Source organism: Neopelma chrysocephalum, unplaced genomic scaffold (genome assembly GCF_003984885.1).
Source record: "Neopelma chrysocephalum unplaced genomic scaffold, ASM398488v2 Primary Assembly neopelma1_23b, whole genome shotgun sequence".
Classification (NCBI taxonomy): Eukaryota; Metazoa; Chordata; class Aves; order Passeriformes; family Pipridae; genus Neopelma; species Neopelma chrysocephalum.
In genome coordinates, this window is record NW_020897692.1 from 15,764,590 (window position 1) to 15,782,554 (window position 17,965).

The 17,965-nt window shown below is 34.9% G+C and overlaps 1 protein-coding gene across 1 annotated transcript in view; it reads left to right on the plus strand.

The window, feature by feature from the left end:
- EYS (eyes shut homolog) overlaps positions 1 to 17,965 on the plus strand; it is an 868,863-nt gene that overhangs the window by 149,452 nt on the left and 701,446 nt on the right. Inside the window, exon 7 of the mRNA XM_027698171.1 lies at positions 9,158 to 9,317. Within this exon, the coding sequence (XP_027553972.1) occupies positions 9,158 to 9,317 (160 nt within the window). The remainder of the gene's footprint in view (positions 1 to 9,157; positions 9,318 to 17,965) is intronic.

Here is a 17,965-nt window from a genome sequence, read left to right on the forward strand (position 1 = left end):
TTATTTGGGATCTGTAGAAGGTCAAAGATATGACATTTACTTTGTTAGATAGTTTCTAAAGCACAGAAAGATAAGATTGCAGCCTTAACTCAGTTTAAGAAATCTAGATATGAATATCATTTGGACATATGATTTTAACAGGTGACAAACACAATATTTGAACATAATGGATCTTCCGCTGTCAAAAAATGCTGCTATATAAAGTTCTATTTTTTACTATTGATTTATCAATTATTGCAAGAACTCTGCTATTGAATTTCTCCTGTTTTGCAGCTACAATGTTAGAGTCATTTTTAAAAATCTATATAATCACTGCTAAAGTTCTGAAGAAAATATAGTGCTTTCCTTTTTTTATATTCATACCATAGGAAAACTTTTAATGAATGCTATGCTGGTTTGTCAGCCTTATAACAAACAACTCCACCTACTCAGTATTAGAAGACAGAGGTCAGTGTTTTAAGAAAAAAATTAAATTAAAACAGGTTTAACATAAACCATACTTATACAAATACACTGAAGTGTGAACCAATTTCAGGTTTTAGCAGTCTATTCAATAAAAATATTACTCTGCATTATTCTGACAGGATGATAACTTACTTCTTAAAAATATTTTTAAAAAATCTGCACATAGATACACTTTTCAATAAACTTTTCTATTCTCATGGAGACTTATTTTACTTAAATGGATTTTATAAGTGAAAAATCAGTATTCTTGTTTTACAGTCAATAGTATTTTCTCAGTGCTTTCAATCTGATTGTATAAAACAATTTATGGCTATAGGTATCTGTTACCCTTATCTTTACCTAAAGACAGAGAAAAGATGAGCAATTCCCAAAGGACAAGTGACAGAGAAGAAAGAGGGATTTTTTGTTTCATGCTAATCATACTGCTGCCATGTGGTGCTAACCACCTGGGGGAATGGTTTGATTAGAGTTCTCCCAGTGATTTAAAATGGCTCCAGCAGAGCCTCTAGCACAAGACTGGGCAGTAAAAGCCGACAAAGAGGGCATCAAAACAAGAAATCTCTTGGGGATCTAAAGCTTTCCTCTAGGTCCCAAAGGTGGATCAAGTATCTAACTATCCATTTATCCAGAGCAAGTAGCTTAGATCATGTTAAAAAAAAATTATCTCTGCTTAAGATGCCTGGTTTTTCCTGAATCATTAGTATTAAAGTGAAAAAAGAACCAAAAATCAAAACCAAAATCAACCAACCAAAATAAAGATACTTTAAAAATATATTAAACTAAGTTAGTGTAAATTCTGAGTATAAAAGAACTGTAATTTACTGGATTTTGGAAGCCTAGGAAAGAATACGATTTCTAAAACACAATAGTGTTAAAGTTGAGGGTATGAAGACTGTCATTTTTCTGGCATACTAGCTGTCCTTGTTTTCTAGGGAGAAACTACTCAATTGCAGAAATTTACATAATTCACAGGCCAGTTACAATTACCTACAGAAGTGCAACTGAGGGAGAAGAAGGTGCAGCCCTACACACTCCTATTTCTGCTCTGCAATACACTTCTTATGGAAGGGCATGCAGATTAAAAATACCTTCCACTTCTTGCAGGGGGTAAAAATGCACATTCATGGACATTTTTTTTTTGGCCTATCAGCTCCTTACTATGTTACGAGCAGCTATCTTCCAGCTTACATGGTCTGCATAGTGTATCCAAGTCTATTTTGTCGATGTGTTTTTCTCCCATCCTCCTGACAAACAAAACGACTGATTTGTGCAAGGGTATATGCTTACAGCTAACAAAAGAATTGAATTATATAGACACAAAAACTGAAGCTGAAAGATGAAGTGAAGGCAATGTCATTTGTAAGGTCCATTTCCATTTGCCAGCACTACACTTGAGACGAGATCTAAACGGATTATACATGTTGCCTGAAAAACAGAGCTGTACTGGCAAGCAAATACACACTAGAGCAGCATTAAAGAAAGAGAAAATAATCAGTATTATCATTCTGGGTTTTGCCATTACACTTACTATTGATCATCCAAAGCAAGTATTTGAAACTTATTTGAGAAGCTGTACTGGCACTTGAATGTGAAATTTTATGTTGGAATCATTGTCAATGGATGTCCTGGTGCCTTCCAAAAGAGGAGCAGGAATTGCTGCTGATTTATGGCTAATGTTCATACAGTACAATGGAAGCAGACTGTGCTGTTAAGAGAGAATGAAGCTAACCAAAAAGAAGTAAAAGTTTGAAATTCTACAAGTAATTTGCCTGGGGAACACTGATTAATGAGAACAGGTACTCAGATGCATTCTTTTCAGAAAATTGTTCTCCAGTCACCAAATTTTTACTTTCTTATATGGACATACATAAAGATTGGTATCTAAAATCTTGCCCTGCAGATGGCTCTGTGGCTGTTCATATTGTACTCTTTTGATCTTTTTCCTCACATCCATATATCAAAGTCATAGATTTTATATTTGGAGTTTTATGGATCTAAGATATTTCAACAACAAAGTGTGCATCAGGAGGATATATGGTTGATAAAATAAAATTATGAATGTAAATGAATAATCAGTAGCACCATTGGTCACACTGCTACAGTTTGTTTAAAAAACAAGCAAATATGTTCTGCCCCAAGATTACTGTGTTCTCTAGCAAAGCAGAAGAGACTTATATACTAGCATAAAAAATTGTCTTCACCAAAGCTAATGTGTTTCTTCTGGAGGGATGAGGGAATGAGGAGAGAGGAGGGAACCTCTCTCCTGTGTTTTTTCCCCATGTCAAGCTGGTATGTGGCCCTCATTCAACAGAACTTGTGCAGAAATTACAATCAGGCAGACAGTGCCCCAGGTTTCATCCCTACCAGATGAGGTTTGCCCTTGTGGGTGCACAACCAGACTCATCAGCCAGCTGTCAGGCTGGGAATCAATCTGCTTCTTTTCAGAAGAGTGGCGAGCAATGCCAAGCCCCACAGGCCCGTGGTACAGCTTATGCCAGCCTTTGAGGAAAGTCTGCTGCCCCTGCTCCCCTTTGTAAGTTCTTTTCTGAGGAGTCACTCTCAGTCCTAATGCTTTTTGATGATACTTTATCCCCAGAAGCCTGCCTGAATTTATAAGCCAGAAGTAAAGCATCTCTATGGAGAATTAACAATAATCTCCAAAATGGAGCTACATCATACTGCTTAGACCTCATAGCCCTAAGAAGGCCTCCAACTTATTCTTAGAAAAGCCATTTGTGTTTATTGCATGAAAGGAGAAATAAGTTCTAGATGACATATCCAGAACTCGAAGGAAGTATAGCTAAGAGAAAACAGCTGAGAGAAAACATCAACTTTTTAAACAAATTGAGTTTTTAAAAAAAAAAAGCCAGTAGGGCTTTTTTAAAGCCCTCTACACTGTATCAATCACCATTTTTTTTCTGAGTATAAGAAAAGGCATAACGAAACAATCATTTAATATATTTGGCATATTATATAATAAAGCAGTTAGTTTGAGTGATAAAATTGTTATGAATATTTATAACAGCTCTACTAGCAATTCTAGAAGTGATGAAAATTGGCATTGCAAAATCTACTGTTCTCAGATGCAACTTTTATACTTATGTACAACATATAAAATAGATTATTGTCATTTTCCTTTTTGAAAAAGCTCTCCTACTGTTTCTCCCCATGGACTATATGAGCATTTTAGTCTCATCTCTGTGAAGCCACTTTGCCACTATCATTAATTCTATTGATGTCTCATGTTTGTCCTTCCAGCTGAGTGTTCAAAACAGCACAAGTTCAAAGTCAGATACTTCCATTAGGGGCTAGTTTTACAGTAGTTAATTAGTCATTTTTCTTTCACAAACTAGCGGTAATTCTACAGACAAATTCACATAAATTTTGAAATGTCCCATAGAGTTTTTGCTTCTTCAGTGTTTAATTTGAACTTTATCAAAACCACCTTGTCCTGCTTTTCTTATGCTATTGAAACTAACAGTATCAAAGCACCCTAGGCACATTTCATATGTGCTGTTAATTATCCCTGAGCTGTACAGAAGTTAATAAACAGTAGAAATCTTCATGTAATAAACTAAATATCCTGCAATGTACTGCTTTTTAAGAATTAATTCAAATGAAAAATATTTAATTAAAACTCTGATCATGTAATACCCTTATATATCTTAATTGATACACTAGAATAGCATATAATTAAATATAAATAGACAGTAAAACACATCAGATAAAACCAATAAACATGTTCTGTTTAATTTTTAAATGAAACTTCTGAGAAGAAGCTAAAATCAAGCTGTGTCAAGTTTAAACGACTTTTTCAAAAATACAGAAATTCCCCAAATCTCGTCTTTACTGACTTCCCTATATAATAAGGGTCTGGCCCCTTGAGATACGGAGAATGTCTGTAGAAAGATTCCATAAAAATTCAGTTAGCCAACTCAGCACTGTGTATTTCTGAGGGACATAACTAATAATAATTTTTTAGCCCATTTATTAATGTCAGTAAGATCAAACACACATTTTCTATGTGCTGCATAAATTTTATGATGTCTTCAGCATCTGTTTCCTATACTGTAGAGTAAGTTTCTAGTACATGCTGTAGCTTCTTGCTGATTATTTTTCATCCTTTGGTATCTGCCCTTTCTTCATTTACTACCAAAACCTCAAAAATGCACATTCTTAATTTGCCTTTCTAAGTTATAATTAAATATTAATAAAGTTTCATTATTTTATAAAGTCATATGTAAAGAGAGGTGGCACCTGCCCAAAGTACACAAAATTTAACTTCCTCATCCCTATATGACATGTCCACAGATAGAATTGTAGTTTCTGTTTTACCCCATATGTCCACCTGAGAAATGAAAGAATATAAAATTAGTAAATTTACTAAATCTAGTAAAATAAAATAATTAATTCAAGCTATGCCATTTTTCTGCCCAGACCCCTAATTGTTTTACCTGAAATCAGGGTTTCGTATGAATCAGCATATCATATTAGAGATCATAGTATCATAGAATGTATTGGGTTGGAAGCGACCTTTAAAGGTCGTTTAGGTCTACTGCATTGCAGTCATCTTCCACTATATCAGCTTTCTGAGACCCATATCCAACCTGACCTTCAGTGTTGCCAGGGATGGGGCATCTACCACCTCTCTGGGTAACTTATTCCAGTGTTTCACCATTCTCTTGGTGAAAAATTTCTTACTTCTATCTAATCTGAATCTACCCTCTTTTAGTTTAAAAACATTACCCCTTCTCCTATTTCTAGAGACCCTGCTAAAAGATTTGTCCCCATCCTTCTTATAAGCCCCGTTTAAGTAATGAAGGGCCACAGGAAGATCTCCCCAGAATCTTTTCCTCTCCAGGCCAAACAACTCCAACTCTCTCAGCCTGTCTTCATAGGAAAGCTGCTCCATCCTTCTGTGGCCCTCCTCTGGATCCACTCCAATAAGTCAATGTATTTCTTGTAATGAGGACCCCAGAGTTGGATGTAACACTCCAGGTGGGGTCTCACCAGAGTGGAATAGAGAGGCAGAATCCCCCCCCTTGGCCTGCTGGTCACACTGCTTTTCATGCAGCCCAGGATATAGTCAACCTTCTGGGCTGCAGGTGCACATTGCTGGCTCATGTCCAGCTTTTCATCCACCACTACCTCCAACTCTCTCTAGAGGGTTGTTCTTAATTTCTTTATCCCCAGCCCATGTTGATCCCAGGGTTTCACCCAACTAGGGTGCAGGACCTTGCATTTGGCCTTGTTGAACCTTACTCTGCGTTCCCATGGGCCCACTTCTTGAGCTTGTTCAGGTACCTCATGATGCCATCCCGTCCTTCAGGTGTGTCAACTGCACTACTCAGCTTCATGTCATCTGCAAATTTGACCAATACAGTAAGTTAGGACCAAGTAATTTTCCCTTTTTAAGTTAAAAGTCACTCATGTACCCTGGTGTATTGTAGGCTAATGATTTAATAATATAAACTTTTAAGACTTTAGCCATTACAGGCATAGCATCATTTATTGACAGCTATAGAATTTCCTAATTTTCATTTTTTTACACTGTTTGAAGAAAAAATATCATAACTTTCCCTTTCATAGAAAGGCATATATTTCAGTTGGAAGAAGGAAGTGATTAAAAAGTTCTCCCCAAATGTCCTTTACTCCAGTTCACTAAGAAGGAACAGGTTTGCTAGCTATGAACTAAACTTCCATATATTTCTTGCAGTTATTATCTTCCCAGTGTTAGTGACTCTCAGAACTTTACTTAGGAATGTACTTTACATGCAAAAAAAGTACAAGCAGAATTTTTTTCTGGTATTAAGCTAAGGATTTTATTTTCTTTATTTTAACAATTCTCATAGCTCCATCAATGCAGAAAAATTAAAATACTTTTTGTTTTTTTTGTCATTTTACCAAACAGCATGTTCTGGGTTCTTTAAACTTTTTGTCATAAACCAGTCACTCCAGTTCCTAATTTTGAAAATACCTACAGGAAAAATTGAAAAAATAAACAACTACAAGGATATGCACAACAGTCAGACGGTATTTGGGGAATGGAGTGACAGGGGGAAGGGAGTGGGAAAAGAAGAAAATCTGAGCAAAGAAAATATAAGAGAGTATGGAAGGCAAAACAAAAATTGAAGGCATTCATACCCATTTTGATGCTTAAATTTTGGGTTGAGTTGGGATTTTCTCCACGTACTTTAAAAGTGGCAGTGCAGCCTAAACACATGTATGTCTTAATTTTGAAAGTCATCCTAGCAGGCAATTGAAAACTGAGAAGGAAAAAATCCAGGTTATTGTACCATTATGCTGTTGAGATGATTACAATTAATCTTTAAAAAATTCCTTAGCGTTTGTGGAAAGTGCTGGCTTAAGCATCCCTAAGACTTGTCCTTCAATTATCCTCAAAACAATTCTGGTATAGTGTGGAAATAGTGATTCAATTCCTGAATGCTGTCTTGCCAGCAATATGTTTCACCCCAGGTGAAAAAAAATCATTTTGCTAGATGAAAAGTAAATGTAGTTTTAACACCAATTCCATCTCTGAGAACATAATTTTTTAAGTTAACATGTATTCACTAGGAATGGGGTGAACTTATTTGAAAAGTTGTTTCTTGCAGAATGGACTTAAAATATGTAAAGAAAGAAAATACTGGCTAAACAGTTTTAACCAATAAATAGTAATGCTTAGTGACTAGGTAGATAAAAGTTTGAGTCTAGTCAATGAGAATTTCCAAATATGTCCTCATGAACAGCAATCATAAAGGAGAAACTATCCTATAAATCCCATTTTTGTAGGTACGGTATCAGAAAAAAATGAGACTAAGGATAATGTAAGCCCACTACTGAATGAGGTGGCTGATATTCAGTGTCTTTGCTCTGGTTTTTACTTGCAATATCTGTTTTCAAGTTTCCCAGGTCCCTATACCCTAGTGGCAAAACTTGGAGGAAAGAAATATTGTCAATGATAGAGGAATTCCAAACTAGGAACTACTTAGGCAAAAAAGGGGTATTTATATATATGTAAAGGGCTTGACAGGATGCATCTAGGGAAAATGAGGGAGTGGATTAATGTAACCAGAACATGATAAAGAGTAGCTTCATCTAATAAAATAATGGATGTTGTCACAACAGAGCAATGCATGGATAGGAATTTGGAAAATAAGGACTAAGGAATATGTAACTGCTGGAGAACATTGTGTTCTTCCAGGTCCTAGGAAGGTAAGTTCACTAATTCTGTTGGCTATCATGCTCCTCTTATACCTCAGTCACTCAGGAGATGACAGTTCACTTTAGTTATCTGTGGTTTCAACAGCTGAATGCAGAGGTTCGCAGTATGGTCTTCCCATCACTGCGGTTCTCTTAAAGCCTTCACTTGGCAACCTAAATACTATTCATTTTTATAAAACATGTATATCAGGTAGGGAAGAGATCACTGTAATGCAAATGTTTAGAAAAGTGATAGGTTAGGTGAATTTTAAACTTTAAAACAAACTTCAATGGGTTAATTGATAAACGGTATACTTAATAGTTTTTACAGATTATTAGACATTCTCAGTACACCTACATACTACTATTCCGTAACATATTTTAAATTATATGTGATCACACAACATCATGGAGATGATGCCTTCTAGTTAGTGCTGACAGCTGTGGTCCCTAGTGGTTCTTAGCTCCCAAAGTCAAGGTAACCTGTCTCATGAGCTCTTTGATGTGAGAAGTCATTACTGACATGAGCTTGTCTTCCTCTATCTCCATTCTACCACTTTGTACTTGATGGTTTATGCTATTTTACCTCCCACTGCCCTACCCTGCCCTTAAAAAAAAAGGTGGTCTCCTGATATTACTTACCTTGGGGCTTTTTGTATCCTAACAGTAATTATTCGTCTGTAGTCAGCAATATGTTCTGCTGATTTTCTATGCCTTATGGTAATCTTGTTCTTTTGCAACTTTTTTGTTATTTGTATGAGTCACTACAACGCATCTCTGTCCCTTTGATGGTCACATTGTACACATACTCATCTAAAATGCATATTCATTGTGACTGGCTGCACCACCATGGTGTTCTAAAATACTTTTATGCTACTCTTGGCTATACTGTTTTATTGCCCTTGTAATTGGATTCAGGTCAAACTATTAGTTATATTTGATTAGGGCACTTGCAATGTATAGGTGTCACAGGACTCTTCTGAGAAGCTAATATAAGCTTCAATTCTTTCCCTTTCCTCTGTAGAAATTATTTTTATTTATTTTAGTTAATAGATAGGGTCAGAATGTCCACCAGAAACCTTGTACTATGTTTTCTGATTACTGGTTGGCCACTATGTTTGTCTTGCAGGCTTTGTTAGCATCACTGACTGATTTCTCCTTCATCTCTGGGCCTTTAAAATCCTTTCTGTGTATTCAGTTCTTCTGTTCTTGCAGGCAGCTCTATCCATTACAGCCAGTAATTATCTTGCCATTTCCTCCAACTCACATGTCCTCTCTTCCCACACTTTTTCAACAGATGGTAGATGAGTTTTGCCTCTGTCAACTGTTTTATCATCTGCAAATACAAACATAAAGAATAACTCTGCATTATTTTACTACCACACCTTTATGTGGTAGTAAAATACAAGACGCAAAGAAAATTCAACAAACTTTCACATTGCATTTTCATTTTATGTTTTCTCTGTGTTTGTGTGTTTGTTATATCTAGTGCCTCTGTGCACCTGGATGGACAGGAGAATTTTGCCAATTTGCTGAAAATGCATGTTTAGTTTACCCAAATAGTTGTTCTGATGGAGCAACTTGCATGGATATGAGCCAACGGAGAGAACAACCTTTGTTTCAGTGTTTGTGTCCTCATGATTTCACAGGTAAGGCATACACAAATCATGTAGAAGTTTGTAGTTTCATTTCCTTTTAAATGAAAGTATAAGAATGCTGGATTTAAAAAAGTAAGGCATAGAGAAGTGTTTGCACTTTCTGCCCTCTGCTGTGATGCCTGCAAAATATAACCAGAATTTGCAACTTAGTTTTGAATCTTTAAATTAAAGTTATAGAAAGAATAGACCTAGAATAAGCTTCAGCTTCAATTTAAGAGACAAGTGTATGTCTACACATAAAAGTTCTGCATGTGAGCTAGATGTCTACCTTCTCATTGTAGTTCCTGGAGATCTAGTTAATGAAAGTACTGTAGTCCAGGAAGTTTGTTAGTTCATGTCAGCCCGTATTTGCTCAGATAACTTTATTTATTTTCTGGGAGATGAACTCCACTTCCTATTTTAATTCCTTGATGAACCACCAATGATTTACGCAAATTCATTTGGCATGGGATTAGCTGATTCACTTTGCTTGACTAAAAGAATGTGAGACCAGTAAACAAGTCTTCAAGGCTCAATGAATCATCAGTAAGTTTTTCAGAGGGGGACTAAGACCACTTCTATCAGATATTTGTTAGTCATTGACACAAGTTCTTCAGGAGTGTTTCTCTTTTACTTAGACAGAAAAAAAGACTAAAAAAATAGCTTATATTAACCACATTGTTTTTTAGCTGGCAAAGAAAACAATTTCTGAGTTTTCTTCCATCTTTACTCTTTAAATAGAAGCTCATTTAAGTTGGATTCTAAAATCCATCACTGATCTTTGGTTAGAGAGGGAACTCAAAGAGAAGAACTGAATGTGATTCACTGCAGTTTTAGGTGACACTAAGGAAACAGAAATTAGTCATATGTACATCAATTTAAAGATAAGTACCAAAAACATTAAGAGAATTTTAAAAATAACCAACTGAAATATAGATACTTAATATTAATTACTCAAATATTGAAAATTAATTTATTCTAAAGAAATTACAATAATACACAGAGAAAACAGACTTTTAATATACTGTCATTGAAAAAGAAATAGAATAATAACCCAGAGTCGTAATTATCAACCTTTCTTTTCACTTCTGCCTTATCATTTTTGGGATTTTATTTTTTCAGTCTAAACTTGAGGGGGTTTTTATTGATGTAACACCTAAAATTATGGATTTGTTAATAAAAGTAATGTTTCACTACAATAACTCAAGGCTTTCGAGGTAATTTAAGGTCTCTAGTATACAATATGATCATAAACCAAAAGTTTAACAGGCTACAATATATTGCAATAAATGTACGCAATTAATACAATTAAACCTTACTAAACACTGAGTTATGACTGAATTCAAGATTCGTTCTTTTGTAGCATCTGATTGTAAGAGGTTCTTTATATTGCAATTGATTTTTTTTTTACTTTTTCTATTTTTAAATAATCAGTTAGTTCTTCAGTTTTGATCCACAAAAATTTCCATTTATACTTGTTTATTGTTTCATTTATGTGTTTGAGAAGGGAAGGACAATACAGTAGCAATTTTGGCATGTTTACTTGACTCTGAATGAAATAGCATCTGCAACCAGAAAAGCTATTGCAGTTTCACATCTAATTGTTCTTAATTGTGTTTATAAATTATAAACACTGCATCTGTAGCTTTTGCATTAACATTTAAATCATGTTTGGAATAGACATCTTAGGGAACACAAAATATGGCATGATATAATGTTCTCAGCTGTGAAAAGCAGAACTTTGATTAAGAAAGTTATATAACCATTTCATTTTGATTCCATACTCTTTAAAAAAACCTTGTAGAAACTTACCATATACACACAAATGCAATTTTAAACTACATTTTTTGTTTCTGTTTATATGTAAAATACTTTTTTGGTAATTTACTCATAAAAGTAATAAATATAATTAATATGAATAAATATAGTTATTTTTGTTGAATAGATGTCATTATTTTTGTGCTTTCAATTTCCTTCTATGGTTAGCTCCTTATTTTCATTTTTCTCTTCTATGAAAGTGGATAAAAACCTTTGTATCTACAACAGAGCAAGTAAGTAACATGGCTTATGACACCGAAACAATCCATATCAGCAATTTCTCAAGTTTTGCACAGTGAGCCAATTGTTCTTGAATAAGCTTCCTCTAATTTATTACTATCTTTCCTTGTGTGTAGAGCAATCATACTAGCAGGGATTGATTGTTCATGTTAGACACTTCATTTAGTTGGTAGAAAAGTCCTTTAATTAAAATAATCTTACCGCTGCTAAAATGAACTGAATCCCAAGAAAACTCACCAACTAGAATTTTAAGTACTACTTAATTACATACTTTTTCCTCATCTTAAAACTTTCCTTTTATAAGACTCATTAGGATTATTCCCAATTTATCCACAGTTTATTTTTTCTCTTTCATTGTTTTATTGAGTTGAGACAGATCAGCTAGCATCTACAGGTATATGGGAAATGAATATAAAAATACTTCATCGAACTGCATAGGTTATTTGTATCAGTATTCTGTAGAAAGAATCTCTGATGCCACAATGGCTAATGTCCCAGAGAAGAAGATACAGGATATAAAAGTTCCAATATTTTTCACAACCTAGTAAAGACAATGTTTATACTAGCAAACAAAACAATTAATATGGCCTAATTTAAATCCTGATGTCTGGTCAAATCCACATTTTTAAATTCTTTTGTTCTCTAGAATACAATGTTGATGTGTTTTAACCCTGGTGGGCAGCTAAATACTACACACCTTTTTGTTCACTCTTCCCCAGTGGGATGGTGAAAAGAATCAGAAGGGCAAAAGTAAGAAAACTTGAGATAAAGACAAATCATTAGGTCAAGCAAAATCTGTGCACACAAGTGAAGTAAAATAAGGAATTCATTCAGTACTTCCTGTTGGCATTTCATGTTGAAGTACAGTGATAATCTCATAAGTCTCAAAACTCAAATAGATAAAAAGAATTATTTTTTTTTTCACAGCTCTAATCCTTGTACTGAAGGTGAGCAGGTAAAGTAATTTTTCTATCGTCATGGGAGGTTCCTATGTCACAGGAGTGTCAGTGCAATTACACAGCAGTGTATTTCTCAGCAACAGATGCTGCCATTTTAAGCTTTATTCATTGCACTTTATGTGTTATTACCGTTGTCACCTCTGAAAGAGAAATTGTTAGTGAACAATATCAATGACCATGGACTGAAATAATGCAATAAAAGAAGTCACTTGCTAAGTATTGCTACAGGAATTCACTCAGAATACTTACCTTCATCAAATGAAGAAGAAAGGAACAGCTTGCTACTTTTCAGAGGATTCAATTTTCTACTGAAAAAGAATTTTCAGTGATAACTGACAGAAAGCAAAAATAACAACCAAAGTAATTCTCTTTCTAATCCTCTTCAGCAGTTGCCAGAAATATTACCTGCTGTTTAAAATGCCTTTTAGGAGGTTTGTCCCAATAGCGTTAGTTAGGGTGAAAGGTAAATGGTTTTAGATAGTCTGTTTCTTTAACTTTGCTCCCAATACAGGTCTCTCCCAATGCCAGTAAAATTCTCAGAAAAAACATGAATTACCCTGACTCCATTAGAATCATAGAAAGTTCTGAGTTGGAAGGGACCCACAAGGATCATCAAGTTCAAGTCCAGACTCTGCACAGGATCACCCTCATAAGCACATTGTCCCAAAGCTTTTTGAACTCTGTTATTGGTGCTGTGGTGCTGTGACCACTTCCCTGGGAGAGTGTTCCAGTGCCCAAGCACCCTCTGGGTGAAGAACCTTTTCCTAAAATCCAACCTAAACCTCCTCTGAGGTGCCATTCCCTTGGGTCCTATTACTGGTCACCTGTGAGAAGAGCTCAATGCTTGCCCCTCCTCTTCCCCTCACAAAGGAGCTGCAGACTGTGATATGACCTCAGTCTCCTACAGGGTGAATAAGCCAAACGACTTCAGCTGCTCCTCATACGGCTTCTCCTCTAGACCCTTTCACCTCTTTGTGGCCCTTCTTTGGATATACAGCTTTATATCCGTCTCGTATTGTGGTTCCCAAAATTGCACACAGTTCTCAAAGTGAGGCCGCACCAGCAGAAGGTGTGTTGTAAGTACTACAAGGATCTGTCACCTAAGAAGTTAGCAAGCTGAATTACATGAAAACACCAGTTTCACTCCACTTGGAACATTCAACTGTAGTAATTGTAATGATAGGATAGAGAAGTAAGCAAGGAAAAAAAAAAAAAAAACTACATTTTAAACCATACTGGCATAATATTTAATTTGAAGCAGATAAACTCTAGAACAATAAGCAAGGGCTAATATCTGATGTGGTACCATACTTGTAGTAACTCCAAGAAAACTATCATCTACAGTAGTTCAAGTCAACAATTTTTTCTCAGGTCTTGATTTCTACAAGAAATAATAATACTATTGAAGTTCTTGTGCTGGAAATTCTGCTATTATTTTGGCATGCAGCAATTACATGAAAAGCCAAAAGACTATTAAAACATTCTACCTGGTATTTCAAAGAGAAATGTAATATCAGTGTTGAAGTTCTGCCTGCTTTTAAAATGGAACAAAATGTTCCCAATGCAGGGTGATATTTATGAGTATGTTCATATTTCTTAGTATTTCAGTTTCTAGTTTAATTTGCAGTACAGAATATATATTGTCCATATAAATAAGAAAGAATTTTGATGGAGTTTCATCAAGAATAGTTATACATTACTTGGTTAACTTAAAGATGCTGTTGTTTGTTAAGAAGCATAGATGTATCAATGTGTATGGATTTCTAAGTAAATAATTAGTAAAATTCTCAGCTGAAAGATGTTTTAAAATATGCCCGTAAACTTGGCTTATAAAATACTCCAGATAGCTCCATCTGCTCATGAACTCCAAAAATTACTTTCACCCACCTGTATCAAACTTATAATTTTTTAAGTGAAGTGCAAACTCCTTGACTTTCTGAGACTATTAGCCCAGCACTCAAACCAGAGAGATATTTTATATCACTGACTGTATATTTAAAAATAGCAAAGTTTCAGAGACATAGTGGGAGAGTTTCCTATTTGCAGTGTTTTTCCATGAAAGTCTGACCTCAAATCCAGGTGCATACAAACCAAACTACCACTTTCTTCTCCTGCTTTCCACTTCCTACTAGCCTACCATGCCTCATTTTATTAAGGCATACAGCTCCCAGATTTACCTCTCAGGGAGTCTTCAGAACTCTTCTGATTTGCTTTAGCTTATCTGACCCTTCTGGTTTTACATCTATTAATGTCTATAGTTTATAAGTGTCTTATTGAGAACACCAGAATTATTCATTCTCGTTACCCAATATGTAAATCTGCTGTTAGTGACAAGGAAGACTGAGAATTTGCAGCTTTCTCTTAGCATTTAGAGAGGTAGCTGCATAATAATGGACATACAAATAGCTGTAAATCACCCCCAAAAAATCATCAAATCATCAATAAGAAACATGAGAGATGTATTCCTTTTATGTAAATTCATTCAAAAAGTCTTTTGAGCAAGTTGAAGTTGTTAAAAAGTTGATTACCTATAACCACAGAGACATTATTTTCTGCTTCTCAGCTGAGCCTGTGCTGATTAGCTCAGCCAAGTACAGCATTTCAGATCTTACCAAGGTACAAAAATTGTCAACAGTGTTACAAATCATCTATCACACTAATGGGTTTAAAACATGATTAAGATGTGTAGTGTAGATGTAAATATAGCATGTTTAAAAATATTAAATGCATTGGAGAGATAAATAACACTATTGTGTAGATCTAGTGACTGTTTTCACGACGCAGCTGATTTTTTAAGCTGTTTTACTTCTTTAAAAGACCTTAGTCTGGCATCTTTTAGCTCTGAACATCCACTCTCCTCTCTTAAGTATGGATAATCAGGCTTAGCCATATATTGCTTACTTTTTTTTCAGACATAATGTACAACATCATTAGCTGACATAGTCTACTGTGTCTCCACTGAATCTGGAATTATGTTAATACATGAACTAAATGTTCTAGGCTTTCTTATGCTATTTCTCAACCTTTGCATTCAGTGGTTGTTCCTTCTATTAAAAAAAGTCTCCAAAACCGTTCCATTGAAATATCATATAAAATACTACAATGTTGTAGACTTAAAGCATGGTTTCATCTGTGTAAATGATGTTTCTTATTGATGTATATTTCCTTGTCACATAAGCAGTATTCTTAGGCACTGTAAGACCAATATTCTTTTTTTTTTTTTTTTAACCTGTGTTACATTGGAAACTTACATTCAGTAACAACTTCTATACTTTGGTTTTCACTCAGGGACTCTGAGTAGCTCAAGTTTACTTTTTCTGAAATATACTTGCTTCACTTTCTATTTACTGAGACATATCTCACTTTAAACACATTCCTTCAAAATACTTCACTTCTTTGGATCTGTTTGTTTTATACCTTTCTCCTCAGTATTTGCCATCACTTTAGTATAAACTCAGTATGTGAGATTTAGTTTACTTTTCAGATCAGAACATTACAGATAAGAACATTAAATATTAGAACTTACATCATTTAGACTACTGCATCCAGCCCTATAGCCCTCAGCACAGGAAAGACATGGACCTGTTGAAGGAGGTGCAAGGGAGAAAATTGAAGAGGAACTTTTTACTAGAGTCTGTAGCAATAAGAAAAGAGGTAATGGCTTTAAACTAAAAGAGGATTGATTTATATTAGATATAGGGAAAAAATTTCTCACAATGGGAGTTGTGAAACAATGGACCAAGTTGCCAAGAGATGTGGTATATGCTCCGTCTCTGGAAACATTCAAGGACAAATTGGACTGGACTCTGCGCAATCTGAGCTAAAAATGTCCCAGCTCTTTGGAGGAGGGTTGAACTAAATGATCTTTAAAGGTCTCTTCCAACCCAATCTGTTGTATTATCCCATGATCAGTCTCTGTGTCACTCACCCAAATTTGGGCTGATGCCTCAGTACACTGACATTTACCTTTACTCCAGGCTTCTAACACATCTCATTCTCAATCCAGAATTCTTATGTCTAAATAATTAGAGTCAATTTGCCAAGGAATTTTTATAAAACCTAAAAAACCCCGTCACCTCTCTAAAACACAAGTTCAAGACTCTTCCAAATAGCAGAGGAACCTGCAAGTAGGGTGCTGTTTATCCAGGCTGGGTAAGACGCTCTTTCTGGAATTTTCCCTCTCTCTGTGAGTGTCTTGAATGGTTGCCTGGTGCTTCTTCATATTTCACGTGCTATAATTGACTCCCTTCACACAAGGAAGAGTTTAAAAGAGAGTGAAAAGGAATCAAGCTAGAGGAAATTTCTCAGTTCCGGGCCTGAAAATTGTTTTCTGTATTCTTCTAGTATTCTGTTGTGTTTTTTTAATATGAACCAGACTTTTTTAGTGAGACATGACAGGCGCTTTGATGATAACAAAACCAACAAACAGAACTCTCACCAGAGGATAAGAGACTTTTTTAAGGGAGGTCTACAAAAGACTTTGCAAAGAGATGAATCTTTAAGGACAGATTTCCCCTAAATCCCTAAAGTGGCTAAGGGAAAAGACAGATAATCTATGGTCGAAAGTCAAATTTTATGTTCCAGAATAATGAGTTCACTTAAGAGCCAAGGTTATTAAAATACATCTCAAACAAATTTAAAGACATTCTGTAAAAAGTAACTCATCTAAAAGACTGTGCTTAAAAAACAGTTGCAGAGGAACTTTCAGGAAGGACTATTCCCAAGTGCCCTTCAATGATTAATTTCTTTCTAAACCAGGAGAAGGTAAAATTTTAACTGCATATTTAACGTTTAAGAATATCTGCCCATGTTTACAATTCATGCAGTAGTAGATAACAGGGCTAAGCCATAAATTGACTGTGGTCAGTGCAAGTGTTTTTAATCTTTTCAAAAAGCTTTAAATTCAGCTCCACATAAATAAATTATGCTAACTGGTAAAATTTGAAAATAAAAATACTAATGTTCACTTGAACTGAAAAATCATCATATTGAAGTTTGAATACCCTTAGGTTGGGACAGCAGTTAGTGAACATATGCATTTGATTTTGACTACTTTCACCTATTGGGACATGTGTGTCTCTACACTGAAAAGGTTATGTTGCTTTCTTAAGAGAAATAGCTTTCTAGAACATCGGTCCACTATATGGTGTAAATGTACCTAATAGCTTACACCTAATAAAAATTTAATCTGATTTAATAAATAATGAGTTCCAATCTTGGAACTAGTCTCTCCAACCCAAGCAAATTCTTGTTTTTCATGAGCTAATGGAAACTACCCCCACTTAGATGTTAATCAGAAAAACTGTTTCATTAGAAAATTATTAGTACTGCATTTTTTCTTGGGTTTACCTTCCTCTCAGAAGACTAACTCTCCTTCACAGGCATTTGTGAAACACCATCCTAAAATGAAGATATAAGGAATTTTGGAAGTAAAAAAGCTGAAAAATTAGAATTAAATATGAAAATTCAGACAAAAATAATATTTTTAGATTATTTTTCAAATACCACTGTGGATAAACATGTATATTCTGGTGCCAGTTGCCATTTCAGAAGACTGTATCTTTCTTTTTTTTTAAATTAAATATTGGGATAGGGTAGTGATAGTCAATGAATGAGCTATTTCAGTATGATGTATATAGAAAT